The 20,375-nt window shown below is 40.6% G+C and overlaps 1 protein-coding gene across 1 annotated transcript in view; it reads left to right on the top strand.

Moving 5' to 3' along the window:
• Positions 1-3,383: 3,383 nt before the first annotated feature.
• LOC136863529 (cytochrome P450 307a1-like) overlaps positions 3,384-20,375 on the top strand; it is a 113,927-nt gene continuing 96,935 nt past the window's right edge. Inside the window, exon 1 of the mRNA XM_067139915.2 lies at positions 3,384-3,799. Within this exon, the coding sequence (XP_066996016.2) occupies positions 3,384-3,799 (416 nt within the window). The remainder of the gene's footprint in view (positions 3,800-20,375) is intronic.

The following is a 20,375-nucleotide window of genomic DNA, read 5'->3' as shown; positions in this document are numbered from 1 at the left end:
TTATTCCTCCCATTCGTTGTAAACATAAAATATCAAGACGGAATACTCAGAAGCCATCAACAGTAAAGACAAAAACTGGTTATTACTGAATTAACTTACAATCAGAGAGTATGATGTTTTATTTTCAGTACGACACTATGAACTGGCGCATGCCTGTAAAACTGAAATCCGCATTTTGTCAAGTTTACTTTTACTCAACTGTAATAAGGTTTCATATTTCACAGTAGTTTCATTTCAACCACTTCTGAGTTTTCCAAAGTAAAATATGTAAATATTAACAAAATAGTACAACACATCTACTGAATATGTTCCATATAAGTCAGATATTATTACTCAATACAACTAATATATTAAGAACATAATATTGTAAATAGTTAATTATTTATGATTTTTAACTTACGAATATAACCTAACCCCAGGGCACTACAGCCCCTGAAGGGCCATTGCCTATCAAGCGACCGCTGCTCATCCCGAAGGCCTGAAGATTACGAGGTGGTGTGGTCAGCACGACGAATCTTCTCGGACGTTATTCTTGGCTTTCTAGACCGGGGCCGCTATCTCCCCGCCAGATAGCTCCTCAATTCTAACCACGTAGGCGGATTGGACCTCGAACCAGCCCTCAGATCCATGTAAAAATCCCAGACCTGGCCGGGAATCGAACCCGAGGCCTCCGGGTAAGAGGCAAGCACGCTACCCCTACACCATGGGCCAAATTACGACTATAGTTCTACGAAAAGCCTTTCACATAAACGTAAATTACATAACTAACAAATCCGTTAAAAAAAAATGCTCGTTAGACTATACCTAAAAAGTCTTCAAAATAATTCAAATTACGCTAACAATAATAAGAATGTTAATGGCAGACTTATATAAAGGAACTCGAATTTACTGCTAGAAAATAATTGAAGTAAACGAAAATGAAATTACAAAAATTACCGACATGACAGGCAGCCCATTAGATGCTCATTAATAACCCTTGCATAGTTTACAAAAAGAATTGTTGTACGAGGAAAACAATAATAATGATAATGATGATGATAATAATAATAATAATAATTATTATTATTATTATAATAATAATAATAATAATAATAATAATAATAATAATAATAATAACGGGAGCGCCAAAATACCCAAAAGTAAAACAGAGCGTGTAACTGACCTAGCCAAGGGGAACGGCGTGTCGTGGCGGAAGGTCAACGGACTGCAGCCATTTTGCACCCATGCCAATGACAGAGCGACGGTTTTTCGAAAACCTCGCAGTATATGCTGGAGTTGAGGCAAAGGAGGATATCATTAAGATAGGTTACAGGTTTCAAGTTCATAAGTATATAAACATAAATAACCATAAATATCTATTCCTAAATAATTTGAGTGTGATTTGAAAGAATCTGATGTTCTTTCAAGAATGAACGTCATTCCATTTTAATTAAGTTGCTTCTTTTACAGGTGTAATACTGTTAAATATGTTTTCTCTTTCATGTAGTTTATACATTTATTTACTCAAAAAGAGTTTCGGCAGACTGAAGAGCCTAACAGTTATAAATTAACTGAGTAGAGACAGGAGAGGGATGACATCAGATACGGTAGTACAAAAGAATTTTCAAGGAGGCACAATATTATTAGAGAGACTTCTTTTGTAAATTTCTTTCGTTATATGAAATAGCGGTTGCCGAGTCAGTTTTACATTGGATCAATATTCTGTATTCATGATGATTGCTTCGTAAATGACACTTCAAGTAAATCATTGCTTTTTCCGAACCATTATACAAGCAAGTCAGAATAAAATTTAGTGCAGTGTTCTTCATCCCAATTAACAACAAACAAAAATAAACAAACAAACAAAAATACCGTCTTACTTGGCATAGTTATAGGAACTGAAGTCAAGCCTTCATTAATTTGATTATAGCGCCTCGTCTTCATGAAAGAGCCATTTCTCATAACTGCAGGAGATGCACAAAAAAATAAATTTAGTCAGTGGAACTTCTAGACTGGCATAGTACTCTGCAATGGAATAAAATACAGGAAATGAGAAGTTTCCATGAATTTCTTTGACTCCAACAAAAGCAGCTAAAATAACTACCACATCGAATGTTTGCTTAAAAATTAGAAATAAAGCCTCGGGCCGAGACTGAGGGACCTAAAACGAAAAACCATTTTAAGGATGTCAGTCGCGTCAGACAAGCGTCCACCGGGCGAGCTGGCCGTGCGGTTAGGAGTGCGCAGCTGTGAGCTCGCATCCGGGAGATAGTGGGTTCGAACCCCACTGTCGGCAGCCTTGAAGATGGTTTTCTGTGGTTTCCCATTTTCACACCAGGCAAGTGCTGGGGTTGTACCTTAATTAAGGCCACGGCCGCTTCCTTCCCAATCCTAGCCCTTTCCTATCCCATCGTCGCTCTAAGATCTGTCTGTGTCGGTGCGACGTAAAGCAAGTAGCAAAAAAAAAAAGTGTTCCTCTGTAGTTGGCTATAATAGTTCTTACAACTGGCTTTACGTCGCGCCGACACAGATATGTCTTATGGCGATGATGGGATAGGAAAGGGCTAGGATTGGGAAGGAAGCGGCCGTGACCTTAATTAAGGTACACACCGCTCTCAATAGTTGCAGTTGCTTAAGTGCGGCCAGTATCCAGTATTCTGGAGATATTGGGTTCGAACCCCACTGTCGGCAGCCCTGAAGATGGTTTTCCGTGGTTTCCCATTTTCACACCAGGCAAACGCTGGAAGTTGTGACACACGGAGTGACACTTGCACGGAGATGGAATGTGTTGACACTTGCACGGAAAGCCAAAAATTCCCGGAAATTACTAAGCATGGCTATTTCAAACAGTGACACTTGCGCGGAGGCCCAAGGAGGGTTTGGAATGCAGAAACAGGGGAGGGGAAGGCCCACCCGGCAAGTGGAGTTCATTGCTACAGTTGATACCCGTGTGACAACTAGTGTTCCGTGTTGAACTGGTGATAATTGCTCTGCAGTTATGGAGTTCACTGAGACCATCAAGGGAAAGCCTTTATTGATTTACAACGGACATCAGTATATTGTGGACTATACCTATAAAGATCAAATGCGTAAATGTAAAGGAAGAATAACAGCGAAAGATAATACAGTTTTAGGCGAGACAAGTCATGTTTGCATTCCGGACGACGCGGCGAATAAAGTGAAAAAAGTGTAGTGAATGCAAAAACGTGCGAGGGAAGCAGACAGCATGATTTCAACAATTTAACCAAAGAAGTAGGCCAGCCCCTCAATAGAGGCTATGACCTTGTGACATCGCTGCCATCACATAGAAGTGCCAAACAATCATTACATCGCATCCGACGGAAAAGAACGGGACCTACAAAGCAACCGATCAATTCTGAAGGTGTAATAAAAGACACATAGCAATGAACGACGGTGGAAAATTCCTACTTGAAGACGACAACAGGGGGCCTAAAGACAGGATATTAGTGTTTGCCAGCGAGAAAGGAAAATCTGCTTTATCAAGATGCTCTTCATTCTTTGTGGACGGGACCTTCAAAAATTCAAGCAAGCAGTTTGGGCAGTTATTTATCATCCACGCCGATCATGGAAGTTCTTGGGAAGAAACCATCACGATACCAGCTGTCTACGCGCTGTTACCAAACAAGAAACGGGAAACATATGCTAGTTTCTTCGAAGCTGTTAAAAACAACGCACCAGGATGGAACCCTGTGACACGTATTATGGACTTCGAAATCGCCATCGTCCAATCAGCTAAAACGCTGTTTCCTCAAGCTGAGATTTTTGGTTGCAACTATCATTTTGATCAGTGTCTATGGAGGTAAGTACAAGATTGTGGCCTTGTTACTGCGTACAGGGAAAATGAAGAAATTTGACTTCATATTCGAATATGTTCTGCACTAGCGCACATTCCCTTAGAAATGATTGATGATGGTTGGCTATGTATTCAGGAGAGCACGCCTGAAAATCAGAATCTACAGGTGTCTTACAACTATGTCGTCGATCAATGGCTGGATAACGAGCACGTGCTAAGGAATATGTGGAAGGCGGCATCGGACCAATAACGTTTTTGAAGGCTGGAACCAAAGAATAAACAGTTTAATTTCGAGAGCGCACCCGAATGTATATTCGCTGATCAAGACTCTTCGAGATGACACAGAGTACTACGGTCACCAATTTGACAGGATAGTTTTGAATATCAGTGAGAAGAGAAAAAAGAAATCAGCAGTGAAGATCGATGAGAGGATTTCAAAGGCCTTAAAAAGACTTGAAGTTGTTGGCAAACTAAGATCATTCCTAGTTTTTATTGCTTACGCTCAGAAACTGCAGTGAAACTACCCTGGAATATAACAGGATTTGTAAATCTTGTAAATATATGAATATTCTGAATCATAATTAATAAAGAGAAAAACGTGACAATGGAATATCACTGGATAATCATGCAAATATGTTGAATCAGCACTTAAAAATACACTTGACGAACTTGCATATCTTGCGCTAAGTCGGCTAAATGTCTCTTACAATGTATAAAATTAACCATAAAAACAAACCCCATGGCGCAACAGCCCGTGAAGGGACTTGGTCTACCAAGTGACCGCTGCTCAGCCCGAAGGCCTGCAGATTACGAGGTGACGTGTGGTCAGCACGACGAATCCTCACTGTAGTTATTCTTGGCTCTCTAAACCAGCGCCACTACCTCGCCATCAGATAGCTCCTCAATTCTAATCTAATCACCTCGAACCAGCCCTCAGATTCAGGTAAAAATCCCTGACCTGGCCGGGAATCGAACCCAGGGCTTCCAGGTAAGAGGCACGCTATTCCTACACCATGGGGCCGGCATTTATAAAATTAACACTTACTTATAAATTGCATCTAAATTACTAGAGATAGGATTTTTGATGACATGCCATCTTTTAATTGGTTGTAAATAGACATTGCTAACTTGTATAGAAATCATTATCATAGTTCCCACATTGTAGAAATGCTAACTACCGAGCAAGTGGCCGTGCGGTTAGGGTCGCGCAGCTGTGAGTTGGCATTCGGGAGGTAGTGGGTTCGAACACCACTGTCGGGAGCCCTGAAGATGGTTTTCCGTGGTTTCTCATTTTCACACCAGGCAGATGCTGGAGCTGTACCTTTAATGAAGGCCACGGCCGCTACCTTCCCAATATCCCACCCTTCCGTCACCGAAAACCTTCGATGTGTTAGTGAGACGTTAAAAAAATAGTAAAAACAAAAACAAAAAGAAATGCTAATTTATTAGGTCATGTTTTGCCATTTTGTGTTATTAGGTCAATTTAAAGTTGTAAGTCATTATGTGGTCATTTTATGTAATTTATTGTCCGGCTCCATGGTTAAATTGTTAGCGTGCTGGCCTCTGGTCACAGGGGTCCCGGGTTCGATTATCGGCAGGGTCGGAATGTTTAACCATAATGGGTTCTGGGTTCATTCCGCTGGCACGGGGGCTGGGTGTACGACCCGCAGGTCGTCTATGGGAGTCAAATCATAAAGACCTGCACCTGGCGAGCCGAAGACTATTTTATACTTTTTGAGTCATTTTCTTACATGTTGAAAAAATTTACGCGTGTGATATTAGATTTCCAGGAGAGGCCAGTATTTACGTGCATCTTCGTCAAAGTACCTATCAAATTAGATTAGGTATCCAAAATTTATGGTAGTATGACCATCCTACTTCTGACTCATCAGGTAGAGTGAAAGGCTCCGTGCAAGTGTCACCATCCTACTTCTGACTCATCAGGTAGAGTGAAAGGCTCCGTGCAAGTGTCACCATCCTACTTCTGACTCATCAGGTAGAGTGAAAGGCTCCGTGCAAGTGTCACTATCCTACTTCTGACTCATCAGGTAGAGTGAAAGGCTCCGTGCAAGTGTCACTATCCTACTTCTGACTCATCAGGTAGAGTGAAAGGCTCCGTGCAAGTGTCACTATCCTACTTCTGACTCATCAGGTAGAGTGAAAGGCTCCGTGCAAGTGTCACTATCCTACTTCTGACTCATCAGGTAGAGTGAAAGGCTCCGTGCAAGTGTCACTATCCTACTTCTGACTCATCAGGTAGAGTGAAAGGCTCCGTGCAAGTGTCACTATCCTACTTCTGACTCATCAGGTAGAGTGAAAGGCTCCGTGCAAGTGTCACTATCCTACTTCTGACTCATCAGGTAGAGTGAAAGGCTACGTGCAAGTGTTCCAACCCCACCAAAAGACCTATCTGTGTCGGTGCGACGTAAAGCAACTAGCAAAAAAAAAAGGACAATCGTCCCGGACATTAGTGGCATTACCTCAAGATGACATAAAACCCAAAAGTAAAAAAAGGAATTGCTGCACTACACAATTTAGAATTTCGTACTATATTTACAGACGAATTCCTACCATACACCGCCACCCAGGTAGCACAAATCAAAAGAGGGAGGCAGAGTTACAGTAGTGTGACATTCAGCAGTGGTGGGGAGTTATATTTGAGCTCATACACTTCCTACAGGACACAGTGGTCTGTACCGGAGCTGTAGTGAGGAGTGCTATTTGAACAAATACAATGTCCATAGACAATAATAATAATAATAATAATAATAATAATAATAATAATAATAATAATAATAATAATAATAATAATAATAGTAATAATAATAATAATAATAATAATAATAATAATAATAATAATAATAATAATAATAATAATAATAATAGGCTCCGACTGTTGAGGCGCTGGCCTTCTAACCCCAACTTGGAATCTTCGATCCTGACTCAGTCCTGTGGGATTTGAAGGTGATCAGATACGTAAGCCTCGCGGTGGTAGGTAAACTGGCACGTAAAAGAACTCCTGGGGGACTACATTCAGGGACCTCTGCGTCTCCGAAAACCGTAAAAGTAGTGGTGGGACGTAGAGCCAATTACATAATCGTAGCATTAGTAATAATAATATACCCTTGACGTATATTATAGGTCTTAGCAGACAACAAATTTTCGGCATTTTGTCCAGCAATAGTTCTTTAACGTTTAAGGAGTCAGTAACACAGAGTCGTCGCATTTAAGTTCCCTCAAATTCCCACGACTGCAGGCTGGGATCGAACCCTCTGACTTGGGAACGTGAAACAAATGACTGACTGTGCCACTGAGGGAGTGTGCTATGCATTGCTGAGCAGATATGAATTGCTTTCCCCAGGAAAGAATGAAAATAGAATCAGCACTATCGTAGTGTTCTCGGAAGGGAAGAATTATAAGTGTACACTAGGACAGTACGTTACTTATAATCGCTGTTACTCGCTCCAAAGCATCTGGACTGCGTGAAGTTAAATATCGACTGCTGAGAGCTCCCTTTTAAAAAGTCAGTCAGTCGAATATGCGTAATACCCACGGATAAAGGTTAAACTAATTCGGAAAGTAGCCTGCCCATCAGATGACCTTAAACTGTCAGCCCCTGAGTCTGAGTCGCCGTTTGACGGACGACCTCCCACTAACAGTGCCACGTGTCACACTGCGGAGGAAAGAACTGGGCTTCTGCTAGACACCTACTGGCCACCTCTCTCTCTCTCTCTCTCTCCCTCCCTCTATCCATGAGACCCACATTTCGGAGATTTTAAAGCGACATTTTCAGTAGGCAGAGGAACTTAATAATAATAATAATAATAATAATAATAATAATAATAATAATAATAATAATAATAATAATATGTGAGTGTGAAAGGAGGAGCCAAGGAAGCTGCCCTGTGACCCTTCGTCCCAGAAGAACTAGAATGAAGATGCTGGTCGCGTGGCCCCAGGATGTAACGGGACAATGCTGGGGTCAGCTACTCGTCACGACCGTTATATCACAGGTGCTTTACTTAAAACACTCATTAGTAAGGGCTAACGGTACAGGGGTCTCCACACCGTCGCAAATGATGACGCTAGCTATTACTCCTGTACCGCAATGGGGTCATTATAATTCGACTTCATTTAGACAGGTGTTAGGTTTAACATCTCACCGTATCAGTAGCATTTTTATCCCGCGTGAGTAAACCGTTATCTGTGAAGAGCTCGGTCGTGATATTTGGAACAAATTTGACTTTCATTTGTTTTTACTTTTAAGATCATCACACGCTTAATCCCGTTACTTGCAGCTGCAGGTAGCTGGTGGGATGATCCGCGGTTCTCCTGCAGGAAGAACAATAAGTCACAGATCATCAAAAAGAAACCCCATTAATGATTCCACCTACGCATCATCTAGAAGCAACAGCGTGGAGAAAGTAATATAACCAGTACCTACCTCCTTCCTGAGTGGGATGATTCACAAGATTTTCTTGGGAAGAGAAACTAGGCATAGTAATTGGAGCAGACTGCAATTCGCATAAATAATTCCACCTTCTCACCAAATAGAAGTGAAGTTACACAGTTTGGGGAAGGCAATACAACCAATAGTTCCTGTCTAAGTGCAATGATTCACAAGTCTCTTATGAATAAAAAAATAGTCGCTCTTTCCGGGCCATACAGCAAATTCAGTGAATAATTCCACCTACTCATCAAGGAGAAGCAAGGTCGTATATCTCGGGAACAGAAATACGGACAGTTGCACAACCGGTTGATCCTTCTGAGGGAGATGATGCAAATGTGTTTGTGAAAAGAGAAATGATCACACACCTTGGGTCAGACAGCAAATTCAGTATGTAATTCCGCATACTCATTACGCTGAAGCGAGGTCGTGCAGCTCGGAGAAAGTAACATAACCAGTAAATCTTTTCCGAGTGGGATGATCACAAGTTTCTTGTGAAAAGGGAACCAGTCACCGTCTTTGGACCAGACAGCAAATCCCATAATTAATTCCACCCACTCACCAAGTAGAAGCAAGGCTGTACATTTTGGAGAAAGTAACATAACCAGTAGCTTCTTTCCAAGTGGGATGATTGACAAGTTTCTTGTGAAAAGGGAACGATTCACCGTGTTTGGACCAGACAGCAAATCCCATAATTAATTCCACCCACTCACCAAGTAGAAGCAAGGCTGTACATTTTGGAGAAAGTAACATAACCAGTAGCTTCTTTCCAAGTGGGATGATTGACAAGTTTCTTGTGAAAAGGGAACCAGTCACCGTGTTTGGACCAGACAGCAAATCCCATAATTAATTCCACCCACTCACCAAGTAGAAGCAAGGCTGTACATTTTGGAGAAAGTAACATAACCAGTAGCTTCTTTCCAAGTGGGATGATTGACAAGTTTCTTGTGAAAAGGGAACCAGTCACCGTCTTTGGACCAGACAGCAAATCCCATAATTAATTCCACCCACTCACCAAGTAGCAGCAAGGCTGTACATTTTGGAGAAAGTAACATAACCAGTAGCTTCTTTCCAAGTGGGATGATTGACAAGTTTCTTGTGAAAAGGGAACGATTCACCGTCTTTCGACCAGACAGCAAATCCCATAATTAATTCCACCCACTCACCAAGTAGAAGCAAGGCTGTACATTTTGGAGAAAGTAACATAACCAGTAGCTTCTTTCCAAGTGGGATGATTGACAAGTTTCTTGTGAAAAGGGAACCAGTCACCGTGTTTGGACCAGACAGCAAATCCCATAAAATTCCACCCTCTCACCAAGTATGAGCAAGGACGTACAGCTCGAGGGGAATAAGATACCAATAATTCTATTCTAAGTGGGATGATTCATATACTTTTGTGAAAAGAGAACCAGACACGGGTTTGGATTAAACAACATATGCCATAAATAATTCCACCTATTTGCCTAGCAGAACCAAGGTCGTGCAGCTCAAGGAAATAGCATAACCTGCAGCTTCTTTCTGAGTAGGTTGATTCATAAGCATCTTGTGGGAAAATAAGCAACTCCCAGTCCTTGGACCAAACAGCAGATCCCATGAATAATACCACCTACTCACTAAGTACAGGCAAGGTCGTACAACAGCATGATCTGGCTGTCTTCAGAGGGACCTCCACGAGAAGTGAGTTTCTCGTAGTAGAATATTGTAACCACACATCTAGTCCGACTCGTTGGCTGAATGGTCAATGTACTGGCCTTCGGTTCAGAGGGTCCCGGGTTCGATTCGCGGCCAGAACGGGGATTTTAACCTTCATTGGTTAATTCCAATGGCCCGGGGGCTGGGTGTTTGTGCTGTCCCCAACATCCCTGCAACTCACACACCACACATAACACTATCCTCCACCACAATAACACGCAGTTACCTACAAATGGCAGATGCCGCCCACCCTCATCGGAGGGTCTGCCTTACAAGGGCTGCACCCGGCTAGTAATAGCCACACGAAATTACTACTACCGCACATCTAGCACATAGTCGCAAACTTCCCGGGGGAACTTTGATCGTACTGTTAATGTACTTCTTTCCAAAATGCACGGCAAATTGAACAACTCCAGATTAATCGTTTCTCACATTCACACCTGGAAATAAGTAGTATGAACATAATCCTACATGATCCACACCACAAAAACCGTCAAATATAGCCAAGTAGCAATTTAATAGCATTGTATGCAATGTATTCCAATTTTCCTTGACGTCTGAAGAGATGTAATATATTATTTTGACTAAACACTGAGCTCCTAGGTTCTTAAAAATGATAGCCTAAAATATTTCCTTGCTGCCATTGGTTTTAGGATTAATCTTTCTGTTCCTATTCACAGAAGGCACCATTTACCACACGTCCGTTGGACAATGATTTTACTAGTTTTAGGAACTCTCAAAATGTTCAAACCATCTTCAAGAATCTGGTAAAGAAATAACTGGTTGAAAAGTCTTTCAGTACTTGGAAGGTGTTCTGATATAACATACGCGATAAATATTATGATAGCACTTTTTAATATCTGAACGGTTTGAAACGCTTTGAAGTATGGGGGATTTAACAGTTTGCACTTTACTCCAAATCTAAAGTCAACTTTTAACTAATTATTCTCGTCTTATGCTCCCGGCTGTCTTTAAAAAAATAAAACTTTTTATGTGTAATTCTCTTATCTTCTTAAAGAAGTAATATAAGTTTCTTTTCTGACGATGGACCATTTTAAACGTTTACGTCCAAAATATAGAATAATTTGCGTTCATATCAGACAAGGATACTTTTCCTTCATCTGTACTATTTTGAGTCCAAAACATTAATTTTTTTTTTGCTAGCGGCTTTACGTCGCACCGACACAGATAGGTCTTATGGCGACGAAATCATTAATTTTACCAGAAACCTTAACCACTGGGATATTATTTTCCATTTCAAAAGTCTAACTCGCAATGATCGAGAATGGATTGCAGCGGAGAAACTAGGGAAGGTGTCACTGAGCTATCGCGCCCGTCAGTATGTGAGAAATCATACTTTCAGAGAAAATTAACGTAACCTCGTATCGAATCGCTCACCTTCGAACTGATATATTTATCGACAAATAAATTAATTTAAGACCATGAAGAACTGAAACTGAATGACTAAGCCCTCTCGCGCAAGTCAGTCGAAATGTACAGTAGCTCAAAAAAAGAATGAGCGCATTTCATATTTTATCAGACTTAATTTTAGTTATTATCAACATATAATTCACCTCCCGTGTAGATACAAACCCTGTGGATACACATAACAAACATTCTATCTGTAGGTTCAGTTATTTCTAAGAAAAATATGCCTGCGAGGAACTTATAGAATACCATGCGTTCATTCGTTTTAGAACGATTGAGCATAGCTTTATCAATCGTGAGATGAGACGAGACATAAGAGCTCGCCATAGCGACACTCCCGCACGTGGCCAAAATAGATATCTTGCTACGTACTTGTCTGTAAATGGTCATATGAATTTGGAAATTTGAATCAGTGGTATTCTTCGGCTCTTCCTCTACACGCAATTAAGTGCCCTACTGAACAAAAGGAGATGGATATGTGGGGCACGCTGCTGTACCCAGCATTCATAGTTACATCATCAAATGAAAACAGGAAATTAATCTGCAATCATGCAGACAGATTTCTCTCTCACACACACTCTCTCAGATACATCATTTGAGTAATAGGACACACGCCTAATCTGCGTACGGTGACTGACAATACCACGTCACACGACGGTAATCTTCATTCAACAGTTCGAAGAAAAGTCCAAAATTCAATTATTCTGGGTCAGCACTGATTTCTCTCACGATCAACTTTGGATTAATACAGTGGAGTTGAATTCATCATTGCGTGTTCACAAACAATTTCGTGAACGTGAACTTCGGCTTCCGTGATTTAGAAAATATCAGTACTACAATCTCTCGATTACTACTGCTTCCACAAGGGGGTTTTTTTTGCTTGAGGTAAAAGTCACATTCAAGAATAAGTAACGTGCGAGTTCGTAAAGCTTGTCTTTCCCTTTCCACTTCATGGAAGTCCTGTAAATCTACAAGTAAGAATGTCCGTTACGGAAGATTGCCAAGTGAGCATATACAATATTCCTGTTAATTTATTCACCCTTTTCCAGATACATATAAATATTTAAGTCAAATTACATGCCTCTCACATCATTTTTTTCTTTCCTGTGTTTGCAGGTGTATAATTTTCTCTTAGATAACCACGCAGACATCGTATTCAAATTTTTAGTCATTCTGTTACTCAACCACCTTCTTTTAAACTCACGTCAAGGAGTCTATTAATAGGTACTACTCCCGAAGAAAATCGCCCTCTCCAAAATCAGTCATTACTCCACATAATACAGCTGCAGTAAACCAATATTTTCTCTACTCCTCTTACTATTATCCTTGGACCAGGCTGTGAAAGACCAATCAAGAAGATAGATACTTAGTTTCAGTTTGAGTTTCAGTCCCTTAATTTGGTTTACGATGTCGGGTAAGGTAAGGTAAAGATAAGACCACAGAAGGCATTCTACGGAAAATATTTCGTAAAATGCGGAATTGAAGATTGGAATAATTTACCTGCAACAGTCGTAGATTATTTCTCTAAAATTTACCCGTAGATTGCTTCAAGTAGAGACTGCAAGTTTGTCTGACCTTCATGTAATTGAAATTCTAATTGTAATGTAATTGTGTTGTCGATCTGAATGTAAGTTACTGCATTACTACAGATTGTAACATGTTCTGTGACAAGTGGAAAGAGTTGTCGTTACGTTAGATAGCTCCACTCATTATTGTACACATTTCGAAAAGAAGAAGAAGAAGAAGAAATTAACGTCTTCACTTACAACAAGAAAATTAGGATAAGGGAGAAATAGCCCGTGGTTAAGGGGCTCTAGAGGCAGTTGAGTGTTACCTGTATAACACGTACGCGACGGCTTGTACCACCGGTGACACACACTTTCGCACTGATTCATATATTTCTACCTTCTCAGTATATTTGGCGTGAAATTAATTTCTTGCCATGCGGTTAGAGGAGGACTCATAGTGTACGATCTGTCGCGTTGGTGGCAATAAAGGGACGTACAACAAAGAGAAATAACTCCCTACACCATTAATCATGGCGAAGAAACTTGATGAGTGCACAAATCTCTGCAGTCTGTTAATGATCACCACACCATGCTCGTAAAGAGAACTAGACTGACTTCGAGACAACCTTGACGAGAAAAGAGGATGCGGGTGGTACACAAAAATAACATAGAAGGAAGCACCGAAAATACATTTTCAACGCTCTTAAAAGGGCGTATTTTTAAATATCTAACACAACAGTACGGAATGAGGAAAAATTCTACTCATGGCAGTGAGAAGGAAGAGTAACATTGAACTCCGCTGCGTACGTGCTTAAGTCCATGTCAGTCTACTCTATTAGATTATAGGAAGTTGGGTCATGATATCAACGTAAGAGATGCTCTCAATTTGAAGAAGAACGTATTGCCACCACGCATCTGATTTTTTAAATTGTCAATAATGCAGTGTTGCCAATTGCACTCAGTAATCTATCCTTTCTTTTTTTACCAGAACCCGTGATCATATTTCTTCCATACCCATGTACCTTTCATCTGTGTCAGAATACGAATACCCAGTAAATTTTACGTTTCAGCAAACGCAACTATTCAATAGCTGTTCGAATTACAACGAAATTTGGCATGTTAGAAGTACTGCTCATACATATTCAAACGGTTAACTATTCATTGTGATACTCCTCCCACCAACTGTATTCAAAAGGCATGTTATCCCAACTTTAATCCGTTCTATTTTCTCAGGCATGATAAACTTTGTTGTTGTCGGTGTGGAAATAAATATTTGGACACGAGCTCTTCAAAACATTGTATCAGTAATCAGGAGTTTAGTTCATAGGTATTATAAGGCATCATGTCCTAATGGAAAACACGTTTAATTAATATTATACAAAATTTGTTAAATAAATTATTGTACTGGATCTATCGATGGTATATTCGAAGGTTTACACCTTAAAACTACTAGCCTTTCTAGAGCAATAACATACTTTGTTTTATTATTAACCATCTTTATTCACAGTAAATATTAACGTGCTTAACTGATAATAAACAGCGTTAAGAATTTGAAGCGTCAAATTAAAACAAATATCATCATTTACTAGCCGTTACTTACGTATATTCCCAAAATTATAACATTAAATAAATACACTCCCGAGAACTTCACAGCTCGTTACATGTATGTCAAAGTGTCACAGTATCAAAGGCCTTTGACTGATGTCTGATATCGCCTTTGTCCAAGCCATGTTGGTGAATTATTCTGTTTACGACATCAACGATATTGTGTTAGGAAGGCCTCGGAAGTCTTAGATTTTCATCGTCATATCCTAGGAACTATGGTTCATAGTATAGATTACTGGACTCAGAAACCACGAGCAATGGCTGAGTGGCCTAGTAAGTTGTCCTGAGAGTCAGGACGCCACTTGTTACGGAATACGAGTGGGCATCTCGGCCATCGTGGTCCTCCTTTTACTCAGGCGGCTAGGACTATACAATCCACCGCTGGTCCCTAAACCGTCAGAGGAGAAATGTTCGCTGGAATTACAGTATGTGTAAGGAAGGTAGCATGCCACTTCACAGAAATTGTTTTAAGCAAGCCCTGGACCAATGGGAGTGACGGAATGCCACTTCTTTTTGACAGGTGAGGGACTCCTTGGAAACAACTAGGTGAACGAAATGGAATCCAAGGGGGGGGGGGGGGCTTATGCAAGCATGAAAGTCGAAATGGCTGAGTCAGAAAGGGCGATGCGTCTGGATGTGTTGGGAGTAAATAATATATACATAAAGGGAGATAACCGGGAAAGGAGATTATGACAATGAAATGAAATGGCGTATGGCTTTTAGCGCCGGGAGTGTCCGAGGACAAGTTCGGCTCGCCAGGTGCAGGTCTTTCGATTTGACCTGCGCGTCGTGATGAGGATGAAATGATGATGAAGACAACACATACACCTAGCCCCCGTGCCAGCGAAATTAACCGATGACGGTTAAAATTCCCGACCCTGCCGGGAATCGAACCCGGGACCTCTGTGACCAAAGGCCAGAACGCTAACCATTTAGCCATGTGGCCGGACGGAGATTAAGAAGATCCTTCTTCTTGTATTGCCTTCTCCATTACTGAAGGTTGGCCACAATCACAGCGAAGTCTGTACAATGTTCGTCTGTCCTCATCAGTCTACTAGAATCTAGTCCTGCTCAGTTCCTCAGCCATGAGTGTTTCCTTCGACCGCGACGTCTACGTCCATCAATTTAAGTAGGTGTGGAAAGGGAAAGGACAGAGTGTGGAGTAGCACAGTTTATTAACATCTCCGTAGCACGCAACATAGTCTCCGTCAGGCATTTAAATGAACGAATAGTGTGGATAGATTTAGTGGTTGCAGGAATTAGGACCAGATCATATCATTGAATCACTTGTTTCAGAAACAACACATCTCAACTTGTTGACGGCGTATCAGTAACTAATATTGTCTTATTATAGACACAAACTGAAATAGTGGAATGAGTCTGCAAGTCAGAGGTGTATGGAAAATGTGTTCTTTCTGTAAAAAATTGTAGCTTTTGCGTATGTATGTAACTACGAAAGTATTAGTAACTCACATAGATCCAAAAAGTGGACATGTTTTCAAAACAAATTACTCCATTGTATTCACCACGTGAGGGAGCAGATGAGGATGAAGTAGGCATGCTTTACGAAGCACGGGAGAATGTTGTAGTCAGGGTCAACAGCAAGGACGGGGAAGTGTTAATGGTAGATTTCAATGCAAGAATTTGAGAAAGAGCTTCAGGATATGAGAAGGTGATGGGTAAATGTAAGGAAGGGATGGAAGCTAATAGGAATGGAAATATTTTACTTGACTTCTGTGCTAGTACGTGACTAACAATTACGAATTCATTCTTGAAGCTCCAATCTCATAATAGACCATATCAAAACCGACTTTGATTTCAGGAAATCTGTTAGGAATGTACGGCCATGCTGGGGAATTTTCGATTATACAGACCGCTATCTGATCTTTACTGAACTAAGTATCTGTGTGTAGACCGATAGAGGCAGAAAATCTCCAAGACGAAGAAATTAGATGGAGGTACACACAAGTAGATTCGATTAGTGGAAAGTTGCAAAGAATAGACAGCCTGCAAGTTCACGATATAGAAAGAGAACGGGTGACATGCAGGGAAGATGTGCTAAAAACGGCAAGGTATTTCTACCAACAATTGTGTGAAAAAAATAAGGGAACTGTGAATATTTTGGTGGAATAAGGAACTCAGGGCACGTTTCAGACGTAAAAAGAAGACGTACCAAAACGGCGCCAGAAAAGAATTGATGTAGATTGGAAATTGTACGATGAAATAAAAAAGGCAGGTAAATCATTGGTAAGATTTTGGTAATAACCTAGAAAGGCTTCGTCAAGTGGCAGGGAAGCCTTTGTAAACTGTAATAAATAATATTTTAAGAAGAGGGAAAATGGAAATGAGTAGTGCTTTTGGTCAATCGGATGAAATCATTGTAGATCCTAGGGAATCACTGAACAATGGAATGAATATTTTGAAAATTTTCTCAACGTTAAAGGAAATATTTCTGCTGAAGTTCCGAAGAGTGTACTTCATGGGGAGGGGAACAACAATGGCAGTGAAATTACGCTCGAGGAGGTGGAGAGTATTATAAATAAAGTACATTGTCATAAAGCAGCAGGAATAGATTAAACTTGACCTAAAATGCTGAAATATAGTGGGAATGCAAGAATGAAATCGTTTCATAGATTAACAGGAGTGGTATGGAATGTAAGATACCTTCTCACTGTACCAAAGCGGTAATTGCACCTGTCTAGAAGCAACGGAACAGCTAGGATTACGACAACTACCGACGTATGTCTTATATCAGTGCAGCAGGCATTTCGGAAACGAGGATACAATCTATGGTTGAGAGTAAATTGGATGAAAATCTGTGTGGTGACTATGGAAGGGTTTTAAGGACCAGATTTTCAGTTCGCGTCACGTAATTAAAAAATGTTACAAGAGGAATAGACAGTTATGCTTACCTTATATTTCGTAGCTCTAGAGAAGGTGTGTAACAGAGTATCACGGGAAAACATGTTAACCATACTGTGCGATTACATCAGGGGTAGATTTTGACTGGCAATTCAGGGCATCTATGTTGACAATCGGGCCAAAATGAGAATTGAGAGTACCGAGCTCGATAGCTGCAGTCGCTTAAGTGCGGCCAGTGTCCTGTATTCGGGAGATAGTAGGTTCGAACCCCACTGTCGGCAGCCCTGAAAATGATTTTCCGTAGTTTCCCATTTTCACACCAGGCAAATGCTGGGGCTGTACCTTAATTAAGGCCACGGTCGCTTCCTTCCAACTCCTAGCCCTTTCCTGTCCCATCGTCGCCATAAGACCTATCTGTGTCGGTGCGACGTAAAGCAACTAGCAAAAAAAAAAAAAAAAAAGAATTGAGAGTAAAATGAGGTACTTGGTTTACAGTAGTTAGAAAGGTTAGAAAAGGGTGTAAACCTTTATTGTTCGTTGTATATATGGATCATTCACTGAAAGGTATAAAGTGGGAAGGAGATTCAGTTGGGTGGAAATACAGTAAGCAGTTTGGCCCATGCTGACGACTTGGCTTCAATGGCAGACTCGCTTGAAAAGAGGTGCAGCGAGTGTGATATAACAATTACAATTTCCAAGAACAAGGTGATGTCACTAGACAAGAAACTGAATGTCAGGTCCGGATTACAAAACACTAACAGGTGGATCATTTTATCAATTTAGGGTGTATTATATATAATTTACTTCATGTCGCACCGACACAGATAGATCTTATGGGGACGATGGGATAGGGAAGGGCTAGGAGTGGGAAGGAAGCGACCGTGGTCTTATTTAAGGTACATCCGCAGGATTTTCCTGATGTGAAAATGGGAAACCACGGAGCTTCAGAACTTCTTACAGTCGGGTTGGAACCCACTATCTTCCAAATGTAAGCTGACAGCTATGTGACACAAACCACGCAACCACTCATTCGGTAGGATACATGTACTCCCAGGCTGTGTAATGTTATCCTTACCTCCCGCCACCATGTTCCGAATTTACGTATCTGGAACTCTATCCTCACGACCCTTTCTTCAACTTCTTCTTGCCTACTCACAACGCTGTATGCTATCGCGTCATCATCATCAGTACCTACTTCTTTCTGGAATGTTCTCCTCTCCCCTCTTGTCCCTACCGACATGACACGTTTCCCCTTCTGGAAGTGGTATAAATTCTTTGAACATTTTCTGTCCCGTGTCTGTGATACGGTGCTCCTTCAAAGAAGGACACCTATCTCTTGTCCAAGTCAGGTTGGTGATGCCTGGCATGATCTCGCACCAGGAACAACTTTTGTTGAATGGATAGCTACCAGGTAGGGGGAGAGACCTCTTTCGCTTTCATATCAATCTTGTGAAGCTGGTTCTTCAAAGTATTTCGATTTTAGCTATGGTGACGTTTTGCATCCACTCTAGGTTGGAGTAGCAAATAATCCGGGCCTGATATATGTAATGATCAAAGTTCAACTTCCTTTCTCTTTTACTTCTGTTCTTGGTTTTGGACTTTTTTAATATACTTCGTTTCGGACTATGTACCTGTCGTGCTTGATGTAGCGAATGATCAATGCTTCCAAAGAACATGTGAATTTTCAAGATGGTTCCCTTCACTTTATGGATAATGGAACTCATTATTTGAATTGTATCAATTTGGCTCTATAGGACTGAGGTGGTGCATGGCTCCCGATATAAACAGTGGCCTTTATTAGCAGTGCCCGCTTCTTTTCAACTACTGCTGTAATTACCCTTTACGTGAACTTATAGATGGGTGTTTTATTCTGTGAGTAATTTATTTGATGTCCTTTTCCTAATCGAAGGAGGAAATCTAAGTCCTCATAATAGGCGATGTGTAGTTTATCCTATTTCATTATTGGTGCTATATACATTGGCTTATAAAAAAGTGTACTCGTGTGTAAGTAACAGCCGCTTGGAGGTTGTTTCATCTTGGAATATTTTATAATGTTAGTCATTGGCCTAAAACTATATTTGAAGGGATATTGTAACTTAGTGATAATCCTCTTGATGAGGTCCAAAGAGACTCTATTCAGGTCCCATGACATTAATAAGATGATCTTAACCTTTGGAGATATAATAATAATAATAATAATAATAATAATAATAATAATAATAATAATAATAATAATCGTATGGCCTCAGCTACCGTGTGCAGACATTTCAATTTGACGCCATCTGGCTGTCTGCTCGTCAATTTCGACGTTCCGTTTTACTCTAGGCTCCCACTAGATGGCAGATCGAGTAAACCGAAACTCTCTTGGGCATCCATGGCTGAGATTTAATGAATTTTGTCGGGTAAACACCAAATGTGTCACCAGAGATCTTTTACATGCCGACATCGTACGACATGGAGTGTCGAATGGACTTTTTTTCCGCCCTTCAAAAATCCGACTACCTCTGCCGGGTTTGAACCCGCTATCTTGGGATCTGGAGGCCGACACTCTACCGCTGATCCACAGAGGATATATAAATATATAAATATAAATACAGGAGTGAATATTGTTATTAATGCTTTAAAACAAAGATATTCATGTTGTTAGTACTAGTCATTTAGAATAAATTTTCTTTCTGTTGGATTATTTTTTAAACAACTGTATTTAACTTGCTCCATGCTCCTATCCTTGGGCCCTCATGGGTAAAGCCCATAATCCTTAACAAATATGATCAGTCGTCCCTTTTAGGATATGCTTCCACTGGGAAAGCACTCTGTCTAGCTTATTACAGAAATTTATTTTAACTGACGCATAAACCTGTGGTACTTCCGCCATCGAATGTACGTGGTAGTTGGTTAACTACCTTGCCTATTATCTCTCACAACATATACTCATGTGTAGCAAAGCTAATGCAATGAGTTCGTAGTTGCGATCATCGGTATTCTGTAAGCTCTTTGTTGTACAGGAGTGAAAGCTGGATGGACTTAGGACATGACATTC

This window comes from Anabrus simplex, chromosome 2 (genome assembly GCF_040414725.1).
Source record: "Anabrus simplex isolate iqAnaSimp1 chromosome 2, ASM4041472v1, whole genome shotgun sequence".
Taxonomy (NCBI): domain Eukaryota; kingdom Metazoa; phylum Arthropoda; class Insecta; order Orthoptera; family Tettigoniidae; genus Anabrus; species Anabrus simplex.
The sequence above is the reverse complement of the archived record's forward strand: the minus strand, read 5'-3'. Positions and strand labels throughout refer to the sequence as shown.